General features: G+C 39.0%; 1 protein-coding gene across 4 annotated transcripts in view; it reads left to right on the top strand.

Moving 5' to 3' along the window:
- Positions 1-22,353, top strand: part of LOC130437302 (neuronal PAS domain-containing protein 3) — a 225,022-nt gene that overhangs the window by 66,007 nt on the left and 136,662 nt on the right. For all 4 annotated transcript variants that reach the window (XM_056768605.1, XM_056768608.1, XM_056768606.1 and 1 more), the window contains exon 3: positions 8,694-8,938. In XM_056768605.1, the coding sequence (XP_056624583.1) occupies positions 8,694-8,938 (245 nt within the window). The remainder of the gene's footprint in view (positions 1-8,693; positions 8,939-22,353) is intronic.

Raw genomic sequence — 22,353 nt, forward strand, 5'->3', positions numbered from 1 at the left:
AATATTTGTTATTATTTAAATGACTTTATTTAGCTGATAATTGTATATATTATTATCTGCTATAAGTTATATTCTGACACCTAACACGATTAATAGTTGGTTACATGGTAGGTGATCAACTTCGCTGTCACTATAGACGGCAACAACATAAACAAATGTATGTGGCCCAAATGTAATTTCTGGTAGATCTCAGCAAAGTCTGTTGAGAAGTTATAGTTGAATTTAATACAATTAATATAAAATATTTATCTTGCTTAAATACAATATAATGTTTTATATTACAGCTACCCAGACTGATAACCAAACGTAGAACAGACATAAAACCGGACCAATCGGGACCAAAATTTGGTTTGTGATTGATATTATAGCTAAACTCTAAAAATGTTTCAATACAATGTCGGGTTATTAAGGGACAAGCCAACCTACTGGGTTAAATTAAACTAGAAAATGTTTATCTGTGGTTAAAACAACCCAACATTGAGTTCATCCCTTTTTGACCCAGCACTGGGTTGAAAATAAGCCATCATTTGTTAGTGTATATCCCTGCGTGTCTCTCACGTCTTCTGCTGTACGTGTTTAAGATTTGGTCGTGGTCTCCTCAGGGCAACAATGGCGCTTTGTGTTTCCCGATGTCGTTCTTCTGGCTCACACGGAAGGGAATGTGAGAAAGTGAATATAGGGTGTTTTGTGATTTGGCTTTTCAGGCAGCGGTTTTGCCATGTAATCGCATTGCGTCTAGCTTACCTGCGCCGCCCCCGATGGGTTTATTCACAGCTAACGGGATTTACTGCGGAGCCGAGATCCGGCGAGCAGCGCTGCTCTTGTGGCTTTCCACAGCCCTCTTAATTACACACTGACAGGAGATCAGCGCTGACAAGACCACCCTCTGATCAGAAGAGAGGGGTACGGGCGGCCCCCACGGACCCCCACACAGCTCTGTTCCGCACTAAATTTAAACCCAGATTACACCAAACCTGCACTGACCGCAGGCCTGGAATGATGCTTTGTGAGTAATGATTTGTTTCCGGTTGGATTGTACAGTATTGTACTTTTTTCATTTCACGGTTTGGAATTTCCTTTCTTGTGAACATCATGTGATCTTAAAGGGACAGTCCACCCGAGTAGTAAGAAGCCTGCTACCCTTTATTCACTGTTATGTTATTCAAAATCTGAATATGAATGACATTTTGAGAAATTTCTCAGTGGTTTTGTGTCCACACAATGGAAGTCAATGTTTGGTAAACGATTTAAGATTAACAGATTAACACGAGTAGAGGATGTAAGAATCTCCGATTTTTGGAGTGAACTGTCCCTTTAAATGTAAAGTGCTTGGTTTCTGCACGCCCCACTTCCATTGGTTTTATATTGAGCACATTCCAATAGTTTTGGTAAAACACCCACATATCACCTTTACATTTTTGTTTAAGTCCTTATAGGGATTCAATTGTTAACACCCAAGAGGGAATCTGCTAATGACACTATTGTTTATTGTACTTTACGGGATATTGATTCAAGATTCAGCATTTCTGAATAAATTCCTTTATTTACTCCCTTCGATGGACCGGCTGCTGGAGTTCAATCCCAATGTGAGAGAGATGCTGTTCATTCGACGGGTATGTTTCCACTGTGACTCACCCGGTATAATAGCGCACACCTCTGTCTCTGTGGCTGCGACATGAGTTTCACTTTGTACAAGCAACACTGTGACCTTTTCCTCTGACAACCTCCCTTTGTCCAGTCAGTCAGGTCACCCTTGTGCTTTTAAACAGCCAATCACACGCCTACAGCCCCTCTGACACCACACACATCTGCCGGGCTATCAGCGGCCATTGAGATGTCATGTCTGCCGGAAGATAAAAAGAAATGCACTGTGGGATTATCAAGACCAAGGAGTGTGAGGAAAACCACATTTTTCTGCACCTTACAATGAGCGAATCCTGTTGGGAAGCACTGTGGGTATCTTAGAAATAACTGTCATTTTTGTAATGAAAATAGGATTTGATAACGGAGAATCATTCAAATTTGTTTGTATTATTAACTACAGTAACGTGAGTTTGTACTGAATCGATGCCGGTTATCTGTTATCAGGTTTATGGCGTCCTTTTCGTTTTTTTGTGGCCCTCTTGGTTTTCCGTTTCTGTCTAAAATAAACATCCTTCTTTGCGATCTCTAAAGCTAAACCAAAAGAAATGTCTAATTTCTTTTAGCTAAGAGAGGCTAGTCTTTATGAAAGTGTTCAGTAAATAGCATTTTGAGCGTTGTGAGACTGCCTCTCGCTCTCTGCTGTTGTGAAAAACAAGAGGAGGCAATTCACGATGAATCCGGCCGTCTAGAAAGCCTTCAGATGGGTTTACAAGGCTGTGAACCAATTCATCCCAGTCCAAAAAAAGAATGAATACTTCACCCAGCTTAATTTGATGGTATTTGTTTTCAATTTGACGTCACGATTGAAGTTCAAGTCAATATCCCGGGTTGAAAAAGTAGTGCACTGAAATACACTTTATTGAATTACACTTAGTACACTTGCGAAAGTGTAATTAAAGCGCTCTATTTTAAGACATTACCTTTATACTTAAGATACTAAAAATACAATTTTAGATTTTTTTATTTTTTTATAAAATAACAGTTTTTAGTACTTCTATTCATTGTGTCTTAAATAGCAAAGTTGAGTAGATCTTAAATCTTCTTGAGTTCTTCTTAAAAGCACTAAAAAGTAATATTTTGTTTGTATGTACAAAAGAAGTGCAAGAAAATACACCACTTTAAATACATTTAATGGGAAAGTTCACTCTAAAATAAAATGATCTCATCATTTACTCACCCTCTTGTCATTTTAAACCTTTATGACTTTCTTTCTTCTGCCAAACACAAAAGAAGATATTTTGAAGAAGGTTGGTGAGCAGAAATCGTCCTCATTGACTTCTATTGTGCGTAAACAAAACCAATGCATGTCAATGGGGACCAACGTTTTTTTGTTACCAACATTCTTCTTTTGTGTCCTGCGGAAGAAAGAAAGTTATACAGGTTTGTGATTTACATGATGAGACATGATGACAGAATTTTCATTCTCGAACCACTTTTTCACCTTGTTTAAAATGTCAAGTTTCACCCTAGGATGCGATAATGGATCTGACACACAATTGGAAACACTTTTTCAAGATTTCTGGAAGATATAGGGACATAGACTTTATATTTACACACCCATAAATATGAATCTAAACAAAACAAACTGTGATTGGTTGCATTAGATGTCAATCAGACGACCTCTTGGGTGGTCCGTGGCGATTAAAAGCAAATATTAAGTCTACTGAAGACTAAATAACTAACCTTTTACCCGTTTAGTTTTCAGCATGGTGATTTCTGATCTATACCAATAACACATTTACAGATCTCCTGCAGTGACTTCTGTGTTAATGGAGAAAGTAAAGTGTCCCCCTACGCACGCATACACATTGCTCTCAGGACAAGTGAACAGCATTGAGGGCATTGAAAGCCATGGCCATTCACATCAGAACCAGATCCATTTTACTGATTGAGAGGGAAGTACGTGCAGACCTTGAAGGGAATTAGTGCGCCATGGAAGACGTAACCTTGCCTTTAATGATGCACATCTGAGCTCAGCAATCCCATGATTCACAGTGTAGTGGCTCTTTAGCTATGAACATAGTGCTTATGAATTGCAGCAAGAATTTCTTTTTTTAGCATAGACAGGTAAATCTTAAACACAGTTAGGGTGTCACTTTGTATCTAACAAGAATCTTTTCTAATTAAAATCTTGAGATTTTAATTTCAAGTTTTGTTATCTACTGTTTCATATTGTTTGGTACCCATTCAACAGATGTCATTGATCGTATATACATCTTAATTTAAAAAGGACGGTCAACCCCAAAATGAAAATTCTGTCATCATTTACTCACCCCTAGGTTGTTCCAAACCTGAAAAAAGTTCTGCTAAACATATAGGTAGATATTTGGAAGAATGTCAGTAACCAAACAGATCTTATCCCCCATTAGCTCTCATAGTATTTTTTTTCATAGTATTGGGAGTAAATGGGGATTGATATTTGTTTGGTTACTGACATTCTTACAAATATCTTCCTTTGTGTTTAGCAGAACAAAGAACTTTGTACAGGTTTGGAACAACCTACGGTTGAGTAAATGATGACTGAATTTTCATTTTTGGGTGAACTAACCCTTTAGTTGCATGTGCTCAACCCATATATTGAACAAACAATGTACAGTCGTCTTTCCAAAAGTCATGTAACTTGTTATAAACCTGTCATATGACATACTGTATGTATAACAAAGTCAATGAGAATATTAATGAGGTAACCAAGGAGATAGCATTTACTTTAATTAGAAGAACCAAGACTTTGGCCTTTTTTAGTGTGCCGTGGCGGCGAGTCACAAAAGGAATTGATTGGTTTTGGCATTTAGTCTCTGATCAAGTGTCATCTATTGCTTTAGGAGGCAAGAAGATAATCTAAAGTGACATTTCTTCTCTGCCGGCTTTTTCTACACTGATGAAGGCAATTACCTCCAACCCTAAATCATCATTTGCAGAAGATTCAGCCTGTTCTGCATTTTTTCTTTTTGGGGGGGGTCTGTCGTAGTCAGACATGTCAAAGTGATTCGCTAATTTAGTAAATAGAGCGGTACGGTCATTCACAAGGTGATGTGTTCTGGATGTTTTGGGTGTCTTAAAGTGGTTTAAATTGTCTTAAAGGACATATGAAATGATGTTACACAAGAATTTTTTCAACATAAATCATCCTTTTTTTAAGTCATTTAAGCTCATACTTTGTCAACCATCTCTACTTTACATGACATTCATGTCAAAATAAAGCCACTCCCCTCCAGCCACCAACTGTATTCAGGTTCTGTACATTCTGTAATTGTGCTTACAAACAATTACCAATTATTTTTTCCTTTTATGCTTCTGCTTCTCTTACCAGTTAATGCCAATCTCATGTTAATCTTATGTATTAGTGTTGCATACTTCATATCATCGAAGAGTATTTTGTTTGATCACATTTATAAAAGAGAGATACAGCTGTACGCTTATTTCCAGAAAAATATGACCCCCTGGAGGGTGTGTGGGGGGAGGAACTCATCGCATTATCCCTGCATAACTATTGATTCAATATACAGTAAGTTTGTGTTGTTTACATAATGCATGCATGCGGCGATTGCCAATGGCGCGTGGACGGGCTATTTCTTTTGCGTTTCCGTGCTTTTCCGGAAGAATTGTCCAGTAAAAGGAATAGGATCCCTGTTACGAACCATAAAAAACTTTCTGAGAAATTGGAGTGCTGTATCAAACACAGAAATAATACGTCAATAACCTTTTTTTTGACAAGTTGACTATGTTAAGCATGAGAAGCCTGCGTGTTTAACATTGTAAAGAAGTCAGAATGCAAGTAACACCGTTGCATGGCCCCTTTAAGTTGTCGTCGCTACCTTGAAGCAACAATTGAAATCTCATCTGTGATTTTTATTTTCTTAGAAATCTGCAAGGGTCGTGGAGGGTTGGAGTTATCACCATGTTTTCGTATTTGTTGCATTTTCTCGTACTACATAATATGTGGCAAAACTGGAGGTCATGTAACCTCAGCTCATCAAGACGGCTTTTGGACAACATAATTCTTTCCGAGTTTGTGGAAGAAATGAAATCCTGCTGCTCTATTGCACTTTGACTCCAGACAACCATTACTAGTTTTATATACTGTCTGAGCAGCAGACCATCAAATAGTGTTTTTATTCTCATCCTGAAGTGTTCCACACCATCGAGAATAGAAATCCATCTCGCGTATGCAAAGGCATGGAGTGCGTCTATATTTGGTGATGAAATGATAGTTTTATATTGTTGATACTCGGGGGATTAAAATTGATCACACCATCTTTGACGGCAGTATTAGATTTGCGCTTGGGTGGTCTTTTGGAGGTAATGGCCACGTGGGCTTTTTGAGGTTTATTGCTCGCTGTTTGGGATTATCGACCAATACTAAAACAGAAATAGAGACGGAGAATTGTGAGGATGTGTCAAGATGAAGTACTTTATATTTGCGTTCTACGACATGGCTCAGTTAAAATTTTTATGTTGCTTTTTGTTTGCTGATAAAGTGCAAAGACAACATCTGATGGTTTTCTCCTACACCGACCGTCATTTTTCATCCATCAACACATTTTTCTTTCCCATCTTTCGCCACTTGCGATAACTGATTTAGCATTTACGCTGGTAAAAAATTAATCTGAATGTCGGCCGGCGGGGAGCACAGAAGCTTCGGGCTGATTTATTTCCGACTTAATTCGGAATGGCTTGACATGATGAGCGCTACAGAAAGTGGGCAGTTGTGTTTTGGAAGTATTAAACTGGCTGTTGTGAATTGTGTGATTGAAAATCATAAATCAAGGCGCTCAAACCCTGAACCAAAGAGCTGAATCTATAAACACGAAATAGGCTACGTCTTGTAGGATATTAGTCAATGGGCTTGTGCATATTAACTTGAGCTTGAATGTAAATTGTGCGCTTAATGAATAAAGGCTCTTGGATCTGATGGAGTATACATTTTAGAAAGCACTTTTCTGTTTTGTTCTCAGTCAGATGATAGCGATGTAGTGTTTTGACATGAAAAAAATAGATCACTCCTATTATTTTCAGTGACAGTGCATTCAATGGGGCTGTCTGCGCTGGATTCGTTCAATGCCACTATGTGTCTTCTGTAAATGGATGAGCCATTCTGTATTATTTGACGCGCTGCAAAGCATCCATGTCCAGCTAACGTCATTCTTTTATTTACAAATATCATGAATTGATTGCTACGACTAACATTTCATTTTTCAGAGGTTGTCAGTTCTTGGTTTCTTTTTATATAAGTATCAACTTGGTCTCGGATGTTTTGAGAAATTTGTTCGACCCGAGTGTGGAGGTGGAAAATGAACGGTGTGTAGATTGGAGAGGTTAAATAATCTAGATTTGGGTTAATTTGAGGAGAAGCGTTTGAGTTCATATTGACATTTTTTATAGACTTTCTTACTTTGGCAATCTGATCTCAGTTTGGGACATTGTTGAGATCTCTTTTCTTATACTCTAATGGAGACATTTGCAAGATTTCTACCTCTGTCTCTCAGGAGAAATATCTGAGATGCAAGCATTATCATCTGCTCTCCATTTAATCTCATTGACTTCTTGTAGAAATCGGTGGTTTGTCTTTTTTATGGGTTTGCTTACTTATTCACTCGAGTATTTTGTAATGGCAAGTTTTAAACAATGTCGACAAGCTCTGACTTTCATGGCACGATGGGAAATTGTTTGCTTCTTGCACTGATGCATGTTTAAATGCAAGAGTCTGTTGACTGTATAAGAAAATATATTCAGAGACATGACCACTGAATAGTTTTACATCCATAGATTCAACACAAACAGCGGCACTTGGATTGAGGCAAAATGTAAAACAAATCATTTTGTGTATGCCGGCGTGTGTGATGGTGCGTACGCGTATTTTGGGTGTTTTCCGTCTGACATCGGTTCTGAAATTGAGTGCAGACGGTTAGCGTTTATTTCTCTCTCTGGCTGAGAAAGAAGATCTCTGGTCTTGTGTCTTTGGTTAAAAGGCAGCGATGTGAAAGTCATTCACAGGACTGTCTCATGAGACCCCCGGCCAAAGCTAATCAGGACTTCGACCCACTTCTGGATTCCAATGACTGAATCAATTGAATTGAGGTGTCCCTTCGGAGCACAACAAAGCCGGTACGAATGCAACTTTAGCCGTGGTTTCCCGCCCTGTCTGTGATTGGCACAGAGGTGTTCACTTGATACTATATACAGTCAATAACACAAAGCGCAGCAATGCTATTGAGTTCAGTTACAGACCGTTTCTCCTGGGCCTTTTGTCTGGATGTGAAAAATTGTGCAGAGAACAGAAAGGTGTGTTGAGATATCCAGCTATACACCAAGATTTTACACAGGGATGTGCTGTATGAAGTTACATTTATACTGTATGTTTTATGAATATAAGACAATATTATTAGATCTGTAATTACTCTCTCAAAGTTACAGGTTTTCTCTCTGTCTATTGTGTAGTACGCTACTGTCAGTGACAAAATAATCTCTTTTATAAGCTAATATTAATTAAATAACTTATAAAGATAATATTTATTTATTTATATTCATCTATTTGATTATTATTATTTTATTTATTTATATTTGTCTATTTTATTATTATTTTACTTATTTATATTTATCTATATTATTAGCAGTATTTATTTATTTTCTTATTTATATTTTTCTTTATTATTATTATTCTTTATTTTTCATTTATATTTATCTATTTTATTTTTTTAAACTCATTTATATTTATCTTTATTATTTATTTATCCATCTTTTCCTTTATTATTATTATTTCCTTTATTTTTCTTATCTATATTTATTTTTAATATTTATCTATATTGTTATTATTATTTTAAATGTTATTATTGTACTTATTAATATTTATCTATATTATTGGCAGTATTTGTTTATATATCTATCTTTTTCTTTGTTAATATTATTTTATTTATTTATAGTTATCTATTTTTTTAATACTTATTTATATTTATCTATATTATTATTACTATTAAGGATATTCTTGATGCTTTGTCAGAAATGAGAGGTCTTTGACCAGCATTAAATGTTCTGTCTTGTGTCTCTGCCAGGTTGCAGGCTCTGAGGAAGGAGAAGTCACGTGACGCCGCCCGCTCGCGCCGGGGCAAGGAGAACTTTGAGTTCTATGAGCTGGCGAAGATGCTTCCTCTTCCCGGCGCCATCACCAGCCAACTGGACAAGGCGTCCATCATTCGTCTCACCATCAGCTACCTTAAAATGAGGGACTTCGCCAACCAGGGAGACCCGCCGTGGAACCTGCGAATGGAAGGACCGCCACCCAACACCTCAGTGAAAGGTACAAAAATATTCTTGTGTTTTTCTGTGTTGTTCTTCTATTGACAGGAATTACATCAGTAATGGCGAAAGGATACACCTTTAACAAATTTCTGTTTTTAAACCCTTGCGCACGCTTGCCCGCTAGGCTTCCATTATGAGCACAATTACTGTAAACATGTTCTCTGTTTGTTCATACAGTACGTGCTGAGGGACGTGTCACTACTGTCGTCTGCGGTGCTCAACAGCACGCCACAGGCGTGTTACATAGAGATCACTTCTGTCTAATGAGACGACAGCAAAGATATACAGTAGAAAGAGAAGCGTTGTACTGTATGTGCATAAAAAACAAGTCCTGTGTGGAAAAGTACCATGCTCATAATCCCCCCTCACTGTGGTACAGACCGTGGAAGAAAAATAGCTGTCGGTTATAAATAAACAAGACGATGTGTCATGCCCTACAGAGCCCTAATTAGTTACGTATGTCGGTGCACTGAAGCCTACTATAGATTTAACAGTAAGTATAGATTTTTAGTTGGACTGGATTGATTTGGTGAGTAATGGGTCTGGTTAATCAACTAATGCTAATTGGTTGGTGATATAGGATGTGATCCGGATCAATATATATATAAGAAAAGATGCGCTCGGTATTTGCTCTTCTCTGCATAGTCAAGATGCGTTACTAAATACAGTTTTTGTTACAACTTACTCTGTAGAATCTGTAGAAATATTTGGAAGAAAAACTATTATAGTAGTCAAAAGCCAAACTGTTTGGTTTCCCACATTCCCCAAAGTACCATCTTTTGTTTTTTAACAGATAAACTTACGGGCGAGTTAATGTGAACCGTCCCTTTAAATATAAGATGTTGAGGAAATTAGATTTTTACGACCCGTGTTTGTATTCATTTGTCGTGTTAATGATTTAACATGAACTCGAAGATTTTTTATTCATCATTGGGAAACGTGTTGAACATATTTAAGGTGCGTGTGCCGCTTTAAATGTTCAATTCAATTACAGCCACTTTGTACCCAAGAACGAGTGATCTGCCGTAAATTTGGACGGTGATACATGAAACGTTAAAGGCAAGAGTAAATTGGTGCGGTTTTCAGCAGCTTTGTTCTGAGTATTCCGGCCAACACACAACAGATGGTATCATTGTTGTCTCGCTTTGAAGAGCCGCGTGCATTTTAATGAGAAAACGTATATGCTGAATAATTCGGTGTAGCCGGTGCACAGGTCTGATACCCGTTCCAGCATGCTCGGTGAAGGAAATGATGTAAGCGCAGGAAATAAATAACATCCGTGTTAACGAATGCTCGGCAAGGTGAATCTGAACCCTCCAGGACAACGAGAGCTGCTGTGTCCTTCCATCTCATTGACAGCAGCCATTTGAATTGAATCAGTAGCGCGTCCCGTTTTATTTGCACTACATTTCGAACAGAAGCCGTTATCGATTCCAGTTTTGCCGCTCTGCATCACTAGAGCTAATGGATACTCAGCCCACTCCCGGTTCCTCCGAGCTCATGAATCTCTGTTTATTTTCCGATCGTGGCGAGGAGACGAGCCTGACCTACAGAGGCAGAGAGCTCTCCTCCTCTGTGTATTCCCAATGAAAGAGGTGCGCGGGTTTTGATTGGCGTGCGGCTGACCGGGAGGCGCGCCAGTTCCCGTAATGCAGAGCATGCTAATGCCAACATATGGTGACTTATTGCATCAGGGCCCGAGCTCAGAGGCCAGAGCCCATTCCTCCTTCCGATTGTTTGCGCTCGCGAGTCAAGGTGAGCTGTAGGAAAATGATATTGTTTACCCTGCATGGAAGTCGCCGGTTCATTTGTCAGTTCAGAGTTCCAGGCAATTTCCCTGCGTCTTTACATAGAAAGCCACGGCCCGCTGCTGCATTTTTATTATAGCGTATTTGCCATAACGGAAGAAAAAGGCAAAGTTGACTTCTCTTGTAAGTCATTTCTCTGTGATAACTGATGATTGTAACCTTTTGGGAAATCTCCGAGCGGTGTCGTTTGGCCAATCTCCAAGTCATTCTTTGCTCTGAGAAAAATCCGCCTACGTTTTCTACGTCCTTCATCCATTTGCGAATACGCAACCATTTGGAGCTGCCGTTAAAACAAAGCTGGCTTTTCTGGAATGCAAAAATAGGGTGACAAAGCGTAGACAATGGCCCCTTATCTGTAATAAAGCCGGAGATATTACTGGCATCGCAACTGAAAGAATTTGACCTCCGCTTCTCAAGTGTCGATTTATTATCATAAGTCGCGCCTCCTCTCCTTGGCGCCTGTTGACCTTTGGCGTAATTGACCCATCAACTAATTTTTTCCCAGCGTTTTAACCGAAATTTGCTAGTCTCTGTCAGAAACGTTTCACATCTGTTGAAGGACACTGCACAAACAAGCATGACCTTTCTGTTGTTTGGAGGCTGGCGCGGGCCCCTGACCCCCCTCCGCCACCTGTGCATTCATTATTCATGCATGCAGAGCAGCGAGCAGTCGCCAAAATGCCACACTTCACCAACCACACGCCCCGCAACTCCACCACGCTGCCTGCGAAATTGACACGTTTTGTGCCCGCAGTTAGTCCGGGACACATATGCTCGTTGTCCTTTTATGATCACCGGAAAGTAATTCCAAATGGCCGGGAATATTTACAAAATAGCAGGTTTTAATATTTGCAGTCAGAATGATGAAAAAAATGGTTTTCTGTCTTAATCACCCAAAGCGTGAACATCTTGTGCCACCGGCTGCTCGGGTTGACATCGACGCTAGTGAAATAATTGAGTGACATGCAAATTTAGTTGTGAGAAATCACAAATTAGAATTCTGTAATGTCTCAATTGGTGCTCCTGACGTTAAATGGAGAGCGTGACGTTGCACGCTGTGTTGTAAAAATCTCAACAATGTCTCAAATCTTGCTGAGATCACTAGGGTACCAGGGGCTCCACTACGAACTCACATGTTCCTCTTGAAATTTTCAGGTGAATTAATTTGCGTTTGACTAGAAATTTGTGTGTCAATCATTATATCATTACTGATTACTTTTTGTAAAATCATCTGAGAAAAATTGAAACCTCAATTCTCGTGAGCATCATCTGAGCAACGGCGCTTCCTCCGGGCCCGGTTTATATCGTGTCGAAATCCTTTGTGTCATTCTACTGTAAACACGCTGTTTGTACTGGAGATTTTCTCATCAGTGGATTTATAATCTATTCAGCAGTCGGCGGCTGTGAGTGGAACGCAGTGACAGAAACACACAGCTCTTTGTTGTCTGTGATTAATACCTGAGATGCCGAGGCCCGCTGTCTTTATTACAGACGCCGCTGGATTCTGCTGCGTGTTCGCTGGTTATCAGCGCTTGATCTTCGGTGACTGCCGCATCGCATAGATGTGTCACTCACCCGAATAAAACCAAACCTCCTGCTTTTCAAGACACTTGTTTAGCTCAGAATCAAAAAAGATTTCGTAATCATATACTTTCTTTGTTCCCCTTCGTCTTCGGGGAGGTCGTGCTTCCACGCTTTGCAAATTCACAAGCGTTCTAACAAACATAATGGCTTCTTTTGAAGTTTTGTCACTTATAAAATGTTTTTTTGTGTGTGTTCTTGTGACACGTTTCTAGCACAGCGGGCAAATGTCCGTGTACTTTTTCCAATTTGCATAATTTCATCAATAACTTTCAACTTGCGTCGAAATCTTTTTACAATCTTGTGTTTAAATTTCCGAAAATATTAACCGTGGTTTTATTATAGTAAAAGTGCAGTAATATTGTTTTTTTCTTGATATTTGATTACTATATCAGAGGTGGACGTTATTTAAAGTGATACAAAAAAATGTAAACATATTTGGAACAACTTGAAGGTGAGTTAATGATGACAGAACTTTCATTTTTGGGTGAAGTATCACTTCAGGTATTTTTACTCTCAACTACATTTTTAAATATCTGAGTGTTTATACTTTGTTTTACTTTACCACATTATAAAGCATATATCATACAATTTTCTCCATTCGATAAATTGATGTTGTTTTTTTACCTTTAAATACATTAGTACAATCGCAATCGTACATTAGTACAATCCTACTTATTTTTTTAAAGTGGCAAAATACCAGATTTTTATTTTACTTCAATACTGAACAAAAGGTTAAAAAATATGTATTTTTGTTTAGTGGAATAAAGGTATGACATGCTTTATGATGTAATGAAGTCATTTCTTTCCAAAGTAAAAATCCTCATCAAGTACAGATACTTCTTTATACTTCAAATACCATGGTTCAACTATGTTTACCCTATTTAAACTATGTTTTTTTGGTTTCATTTGTAGCCTAAAGGAGCCAAGGTTAATTTTCATAAAAGGATTGTGAGCCACTTTATTCAACTCTAAGCTATTCTTTTCCGAGATGTATGCTAGATGATATACAGTAATGTGTTTTTACAGTCAACCCACCTGTACACCGCTGCAGCGCTGTTAATTTATGAGCATATCAAACCCTCGTACAGTCAACAGCGTGATCTCATTAAAAGCTTTGACCAGTTCTCAGAGTGATCGAGCAGTCACTTTAGCGTCCTCATGTGAAGGGGTCTTTGGCGAGGCGGGTTGGCAGAGAGCAGGGCATTGATTAAAGCGCTCGAACCGGGTGACCAGCACGCCGCTCTCATTGTTAATGGTAATGAGGGAATTAATGCCGTTTGCATCACAATAGACCCTCACAACACTGAAAAAGCACCTTTTGCGTGGCATTCTGGAGTCGCCGGTGGAAAATGGCAGGCTCAAAGGTGTTGCGCTACTCGGCACTGGGCATCATGGGTAAAAATCAGCTCTCGTCGATATCCTTCACTCTGTAAATGAATGGTAATTTGCACAGCTGTGTGCGCGAGATGTTCCGTTCCCCAGTCGTGGTGTAAGAAAAATTGAATGACAGTGAGCAAAACAGCAGTAATTATAAAACTAATTACTAAATGTTGATGATGCCCATAGGCTTTGCATAACTAAATTTAGAAGAGGAAATTGCTTTTGGCTGCATCGAGGCTGCGGGCATGTTTATGTTGTTTTCTTTATTTTGGAATGCACGCCAAAGAAAGTCGTAATTGCCATGGAAACAATTACACACCTTTATTTTTCCCTCTCTCTGTGTGGCGCAAACAGCTTGAGGGTGCATTGTTGTCAAACAATGTGTTTTCATAATAAAAAACTGTACGCACTTTGTCTTTTGGTGAATTGATTAGCTTTAAATCAAAGACGGGGACAGAAATGCAGTTAATTGGTAGGATCGGGTGCTTATTTCCTTATTAAATCACGATGCGATGTGCAAATCCGGCTCGCCGTTTGGTCAGAGACTTAATCGCGAGTCTGCTATATATTTTAGCGTAACTATGCTCTTTAATGGTCTATTTCTCTTCTGAATGGAGACAACAAAGCCAGCGTTGGCAGCGGCACCGTGAGACAGCCCTCCAGGGTGCCTTAAGTTTCCCAATAGCTTCGCTCGGGAGCGTGTTCTTGCGCCGATGTGTATTTGTATACGGATGTGTGTGTTCGTTGTGTGTGTTTGCCTTCGGAAAAGGCTGTATTTTCTCAGTAACAACATTGTAGATTTCCTGGCCGTAAGAGAATATGATTATTGTTTCTCCACTAAAAATAGAGGTGTTTTGTGTTGACGGATAGACCGAGCGCTTAAACTCTCTGTGGCCAGACTGAGCCGGATGGTAATTAGTCCTTTTGCAAATAGACCAATAATGGAGAAATGAATCCAGGAGACAGTTCGAATGAATATGGAAAGCCTCGTTTCCACGGCCGTGATTGAACCTGAAGTCAGCTGTGGCTAATATCTTCACAAAGTATTACAAATTACCTTCACCATTAACGCACAGCAAGCAGCTTTCAGCTTCCTGACTTCAGCTCAATGTTTCAAGCCTTTTATTGTCTAATACAAGGCCTACTGTAGGGCTTAAACAAAAATCCTGTCATCCTTTAATCACCCTTGTGTCATTCCAAACCTGCAGAACACGAAAGAAGATATTTTGAAGACTGTATCTAAACAAACAACATGGCCCCCGTTGACATCCATTTAATGAACACAGAGACATTTATTCCGATGCATATTCATCAGTTTTGATGTGCACAAGAAAGGTTTCATGAGATTTGAACCTATTTTGTTTCACAAGCATATGATTTAATCTACCGTCGTTTGCCGTTTGAGGTGTGTTCGAGGATATGGAGCAGGTCTTGTTTGAAGTAGAACATCTAAACCTCAGCACGAGCTCAAATCAAGTGAAGGGCATTTACCATTACAACTAATGTCCTTAATAATCTTGTTAGTGTAGTCTCTCTCAGTACAAGACAAATGGAACATTATTGGCTTATGGGCTGTAGTAAATAATTTAGTTTCCAATATTCAGGCTGCTTTGACAGTAAATTAGAATGACATGAAAAGAGGTTGTTGAATAAAGAAAGTAGCCAATCAAATTTAATTGGCCCGACTGAGGCAGCCGTAATATATATTATAATTAAACCGAGTTGTCACGGAGCTTTATGGCCTCGCACGAATCAAAACGTCAAAAATAATTTCATGATATTTTGCTTTTAAAACGTCACCGTGCGTTTGGAATGGATTTCTCCTGGCTCAGGAGTAGTACGTGAGAACCTCTGAACTACCCGTATGAGAACATGATGCAGGTTTTGGTAATGTGACACATTGGCATGTTTTTTGAACTCTAACTGTGATGTTGCCATTTAAATCTCAATACATCCTTTGGACTATGGATGTAAATTATTCTTGAAATTGTGGTGCTTGTTAGAATACTTTTAAGGGGATGCATTGTAAGATTTCTGGCTAGTGGATGGTGTACTGCAAAAAAAAATCATCTTAAATCAAGAAACATTTACTTGAAGAGGAAAGTCACCCAAGATGTTGAGTTATGTTCAGATATATTGAGTAAATGCTTAAAACAACCAAAAATATCTGCCAGTGGGATAATACAAATATTCTTGAATTAAGTTTTACATCTTTATTAAGTACTTAACTGATGTTTAATTTTCTTACCACACTGGATTGTGTTTTTTGTTATGAAAAAACTTAGATGTAATATCTTTACTGAAAAACAAGATAAAAATACTGAGAAATTATTTCGTTAACACTTTCCTTTAAGCATGTATGTATAATGCATTATAAAGAGTTATTAAAGGATAAAATGCATTATAATTCTTCATAATGTGTGTTGTAATGCATTATATGTAGTTTATTTTAAATGTGCTGTCTAACAATAAATTGCTAAGTGGTATAGTGTATTAACTGTAATAACAATTATTTATAAGACATTACAATACTTTAAAACTACTTTTATAATGCATTATACATACATGCTTCAAGGAGAGTGTTACAATACAATTTTACATTAAAAGAGGGACCTGATCCACATCTAGAGACCTGAGGGATAGTCTCCTTAGACCTGATGAAAGATAAGGAAAACAGACATTGTTTTTATCGTTAAGACCGCATAAAGCATTATACAATATCATTTAGTCTTTAAATCAGATTTTTCTCCCTGTGTTAATTCCAGCTTTTCAGACACTGTCATGATTTTCCATGCGGCTGCAGTAAATTATAAAGGCGGTTGAAATTTCAGAGGAAGGTCATGGAGGTGTGTGGCCTCAACTGTGTTTGTCTCTGTCCCCCCACCCCACAGGACACAAATGACTCACCCAAATCATCCAATTTAATCACACCATTTTCTGCCCCTCAATAGCCCTCGCCCCGCTTAATCACTCTCTTTGCTTGCTGTCACAAAGACCTTCACATCGAAACCAATGGATTTCCACCATTTAAAGGCGGTTTGGGAGCGGGTACGAGCGGTGGGGTCGAGATTCGGGGGCCGCCTGAGAACCAAGCGATTCATGCGTGAAGCATTTAGCTATTGCTATCTCAACGCATGACTAACAGTTTTCGCTCACCCATATTATTCATTAATATCTATAATAAACCACTTGATAGTGCCCTTCCAGCGGAGGATTACTGCTCTCATCACAGCATCACTGATGTAATGCTAAACTTGCTTCAGCATTTTGTTGGCCTAAGTAGAAGTCGGGTTAGAAAGTTGAGCAGTTCACCAGCAATTTTGTTTGTGTCTTAATGGTAAACCGTCCTTGTGTGAAGTTTAATGTGAGATTCATGTGCGGTATTTATTTGGTGGGAAGTTGGAATATTACGTCCCTTGGAGTAAATATACTAAACAACTTTGGCCTTATGCATGTCTCCGATTTAAGCACTTAGTACAAACAGTTCACCCTAACTAGTTACTTAAGTAAATTATTTAACTACGGAGACATAATTCTTGACTTTTTATCTTTAAATAATAAACAATATCATGAATAAATCATTGATCAAAATTGTTAGGTTTATAATGATTTATAAGTTGAGCTGTTGGAAGTGTCCATTTGATGTCCTTTGATGACATCTTCATTTTTGATGACCATTTTAAATAAAGGATGTCAAGGAACCTGCAGTTTTATCTTTCAAGTTCAAGTTCAAGTTCAAGTTGAGCTTTATTGTCATTCCACTACATGTGTGGACATATAGCGGGACGAGATGTCGTGCCTCACAGGACCACAGTGCTACATAAATACAGATATACAACACGAAGTAAAACAATATAAACCTATACACAACTAGCCTACTGTCAGCTTTGACTATACATATGCTATATATATATGTATATAAAAGTGGTTGCTTATACATAAACTAACAAATAAAAATAAAATATAAAATACAAACTGTACATCTGTGCAAATGACTACAAATACTGTACATGTGCAAAAAGAGAGAGACATTCAAGCAGCTGTCTGGGGAACAGTGTAAGGTGATTTGAGGTGCATGAAGTAAGCATACATACATTACAGTCATATATTAAAGTCAGTCTTTTGTGGGATTTTGGAAACACAATGGTGTGTAAAAGTGTCTAGTGCATGCAGAGGAGAGTGTGTTGCTACAGGTGGCTTGTGCAGGCCCGCTCACCTGAATTGCACAGAAATAAAAGTTAACAGTTTTCAAACAGAGATGGCGCTAGAGAGGCAAACGGCATTTAAGGAATCCCAGATAGCACAGTTACGTAAGTAAGATGTCTGAGAAAGATCTGGAAGACATCTGCTGTGTGATGACATCATATTAACATCTTAGAAAGAGCATAAACTTAAAGACATCTTCTAGACAGGAAACGTCTTAGATTGTGTCTACACCGGACGCAGCCGACGCGACTCGACAAACGGCATAAGAAACGTTTTAGAACCCATTATAATTTTACATTGTGTCCACACTGTCCGGTGTTGACATATTGTAAGAGACATAAAGCAGATGACCGAACAATAAAAAAAACTAGGTCTTGCATATGTAAATGTGGACATTTAAAGACGTCTCCCGGATGTATGTGTGCTATCAGCTACACGTTGTTTTAATTCAACCCAGTTCTATTCCAGCAGCCAGTGTGAAAGTTTTGCAGAATGACGTTACAATCTAGACTTCACCAAGAAAGTCTCCCAGCATTCTTTCATTCCTCGTATCTCATGAATCAAACCAGTTCCACCAGTTGGCCTGCATCAGGTCAATCTGTAGGCCCACCGCACAGCAGACGCATAACCCAGCTGCAGGCTAGCTCGGATACATTCTCCCATGTGTGTCCATCACCGAGCCTGGCGGTCACCACCGCTGGGACCACTGCCCAGTCAATCAACAGATCGCCCAAGGCCTTCAAGCACGCCACATTCTCCCCCCTCCATCCTCACTCAATCACGCTATCTGTCCTCACACGGTGGCCGGCGCTAATGAGAATGTATATGAACGCATGAATAAAACATGAAATTCATTGTTTTTGGTGGCAGAAGCTCTCGACACGAGTAGTTTCATGATAGAAGCTCGCGTTTGAAGTTCCTCGCCGTTTGATTGAATTTGTTGCTCGCTTCAAATAATTAGAAAACAACGCTGACTCTTTGCGGTGGCGTCCTGGTTTTGAGAATCTCGGTTGGACAGAGCCCAAGAGAAATTAGTTCATTTACCTGTTATCAGTTTTCCGTGATGCGTTTATAATTTTCAGCATGTTTTATTTGTTGAACACTTACATTTTGTACAGAAGATAATAGGATGAGCAACCGTTGAAAATCGTCACAATTTACTGGAATTTCAGAGTTTTCTTAGAGCATGTTAATGAAATATAGATTTAAAGACACACTTTATTGTCCTGACACTTTGAAGGTGTTTGATAAAGTTAGACTCACTCTTGTCATTGTTTAAAATCTGTCGAATCACTTTCATTTGTTCAATGTTAACTTCTTCTTTGTTTATATAAAATGTTAAAGGGATAGTTCAGCCAAAAATGAAAATACACACTCATGTCTTTCAAAACCTGAATACGACTCTTTCTTGTGTTGGACCCCATTGACTTCCATTGTATGAGTGAACACAAAATCAGTGAGACATTTCTCAAAATATCTTCTTTTGTGTTCACAAGACAGAAGGTCACACGTGTTTGAAATGACATGAGGGTGAGTAAGTGGTGTCAGCAATCTCATTTTTGGTTAACTATCCCTTTATGCTTTCGTCTACAATTCAATGAAAACTTTACTATTGAACTTCACATAACACATACAGTACAGACAGAAGTTTAAAAGTGTTTAATTAAATGAATTTTTAAAATGCAGGTAATCCTGTCCTGTATGTTTGTGGTTTGCACCAACATAAACATAAAACCCGATGCATCCGTAGAGGGTGTTAATACGTCAGCAGTTTCACACTATCACTTTCTAAGCTGCCAAGCCAATTACATCTGAAGGAAACTTCCGGATGCGGTGTGTGCAAATCCTCCCGCTGGATTCTCATTGTTTCGAGCAGGTCAGAGAAGCATGTTCAGCTCATTAATAACGCCTCTCTTTTCTTTCTTTCCCATTTGTTTGGATGTCATCCTGCCCATGTATGAACAAGATGCATCTTAGCAGAGCCTGCGAGCTTTAATTGCGAGGATGAGAGAGAGGGACACCCGCGCCGTCAGTCTCAGCGACGGGTAGAAAAGAGTTCCCTGCGTGGACTGTGTGTTGTGGCAGCTCGCCCGCACAGACCGCTGTAAAAGAGCTGATGTCATTAAATGATATCAACTTCAAGGCTGCACTGATCTCGCTTTTCTCTCCGTCTCTGTCTCCGTTGCTTTTTAACGCATTCAAATTATGCAGATCCTTTAATTAAACTTTGCAGTAGTGTTTTTTCCTCAGCGTTGGTTGCTTTGAATTTGATTTGCATGAACGTGAGGCTGCCGTGTCTGCGGGCTTAATGTAATATAAACCCCTTTTTTCCGTTTGCGTCGTCTGACTGCTTCATTTGCGCTCAGAATGGTTGTGAATGAAAACGTTTGTTCTGTCGGCGTAACGGTGCGAGTCAAAATCCGCACATCCGTAATGTGACTGGTCATCAGTTAGAAATGTCGGATGAGGTTTTGTCCACATGGAATTCGTAAATAGTCATGAAGGGGGGTCTTGTTGTTTAATTGTTACATAAGTAATGGCTCTAAAAACCTTCACATAATGAAAACGAATTCATTTTCTTCTAATAACCTAGTGCAGCAGTGCATTGTGGGTAAGCGCTAGGTCTTTTCCTGTGCGCTGGTTTTTGGACTCAGTTGCTGATTGGAGATGAGAATGATTACCCTTCATGTCAAAATGTGCCACTTTTTGTCGTCACACATGCCCGTGGGAGGGGCGACATTACCATTTAAAAGCACACAAGCATCCAAAACGACACCCCGCGCGATAGAGGATGCATGACGATTTCTCTCCCTCGGACGACGGTTCCTAGAAGCCAAAAAGAGACGTGAAAGTCCTTAATTGACAATTTCTGGAAAATTGCTAAGGGGAGAAAACAAAAAGACTAGCCTTTGGTTGCCCGAGTGTAATAAAGCGTTTCTCATCAGGGTCTCTGTGATTGAGCCTATACAAAATCGATTTATTTCCCGGGTAACTCACAATAATTGAAATACAGACAACGTTTGGTTCCAATTTACCAGCAATAAAGTTGTAATGGGGTTTTCTCTGCAATTTTAGACCTAATACACTCATTCTAAAGAGCAGTATTTTTGCCAGTCGAACAAATAGCATCACTGAGGCTTACAACCAGTAATAGACCCACATTGATGCACACATTAAACTTGTTAAATCAATTCGGTAGACACTTTCTAAAATGGACTGTCGTTCCTCTCTCTCGTGCCGTCGGCTCACGGCCGTCACGCGTATCAATCACCGCCGGCCGTCCCGAAGGATTCAGCCCTTTTAGTCATCATTTATTCCACAAACACGGATGCAAAAAAACAAATCTGACAAGAGACTGTATTTATAGAGCCCCGGATATTCAGGATGCACATGGGCCCAATTTTATATCTGGTTCTTATGGATTTTTGCTGTTTAACTGTTGGAGACGTCTCTTGGCTGGATTTCCGGAGTCGATTCGGCTGCTGTCAGAATCGAATGTTTTTTTTAAAGATCGTTCAACAGTGTTTGCTTAGTTTTTCTTGCAGTTAAACTATGACAGATGCAGTAAAATCATAGTAAATACAAGTAAAACTGTGGTTGGAATCATTGTGGTGTGAAATCAATTCAACTGTAGTCTCTGGATAATAGAAAATGTTTAAGTAAAAACAAATCTTATTGTTGTATTTCTGTAATCGTTGTGGTTCGACTTTCTTCTGCAGAACACGAAAAAAAGATATTTTGAAGAATGTTGATAATCAAACAACATTGCCCCCCATTGACTTCCATATATATTGTGATATTTCACAAAATATTTTCTTTTATGTCTCACAGAAGTAAGAGTCAAATACACGTTTCGAATGACATGAGGATAAATAAATAATGTTAAAATTGATATTTTTGGACCAACAAATGTTAATAAAGTTAAAGGTGTTTTGTGTTCATGAAACTCACGTATCATTTAATCATTCAGAAATGTTCTTTATCTATTCAAATTAAATGTATTAGCATTAATGTAGCTTTTCAAGTTCATATTTTTTTCCATCATGTCCACATAACATACGCTGTGTTTACAGTCCAAGTTAGCCGGGCTGCAGGGCAGACTAGTTCTCCGGTGCCTTAACATCAGCGTTTCGGCCGTGGTTGTGCTGGTACACAGGTACAGTAATTAAAGTGTCCCAGCGCCGAATCCCTTCTGCCTGCCAGCTGCTGATGTATTATAGAGACATTCAGCTAATCGATTAAAAGTGTTCAGACAGGCTGGATGTTTGACAGGCCACGGCGAGATGAAATTAGTGTGTGCGCGCGGAGGCCGCGAGTGACCGCGCTCCTGTGGGAGAAGGCCGGGTAACGGGGACAGCGTGCGCGCTGATACGCGTGTAATTAGGACAGCCGGGCTTCAACAAGATTTCCAAATTATCCCAAACACACACGGAAA

The sequence above is a fragment of the Triplophysa dalaica genome, chromosome 15, assembly GCF_015846415.1.
Source record: "Triplophysa dalaica isolate WHDGS20190420 chromosome 15, ASM1584641v1, whole genome shotgun sequence".
In the NCBI taxonomy this organism is placed as follows: Eukaryota; Metazoa; Chordata; class Actinopteri; order Cypriniformes; family Nemacheilidae; genus Triplophysa; species Triplophysa dalaica.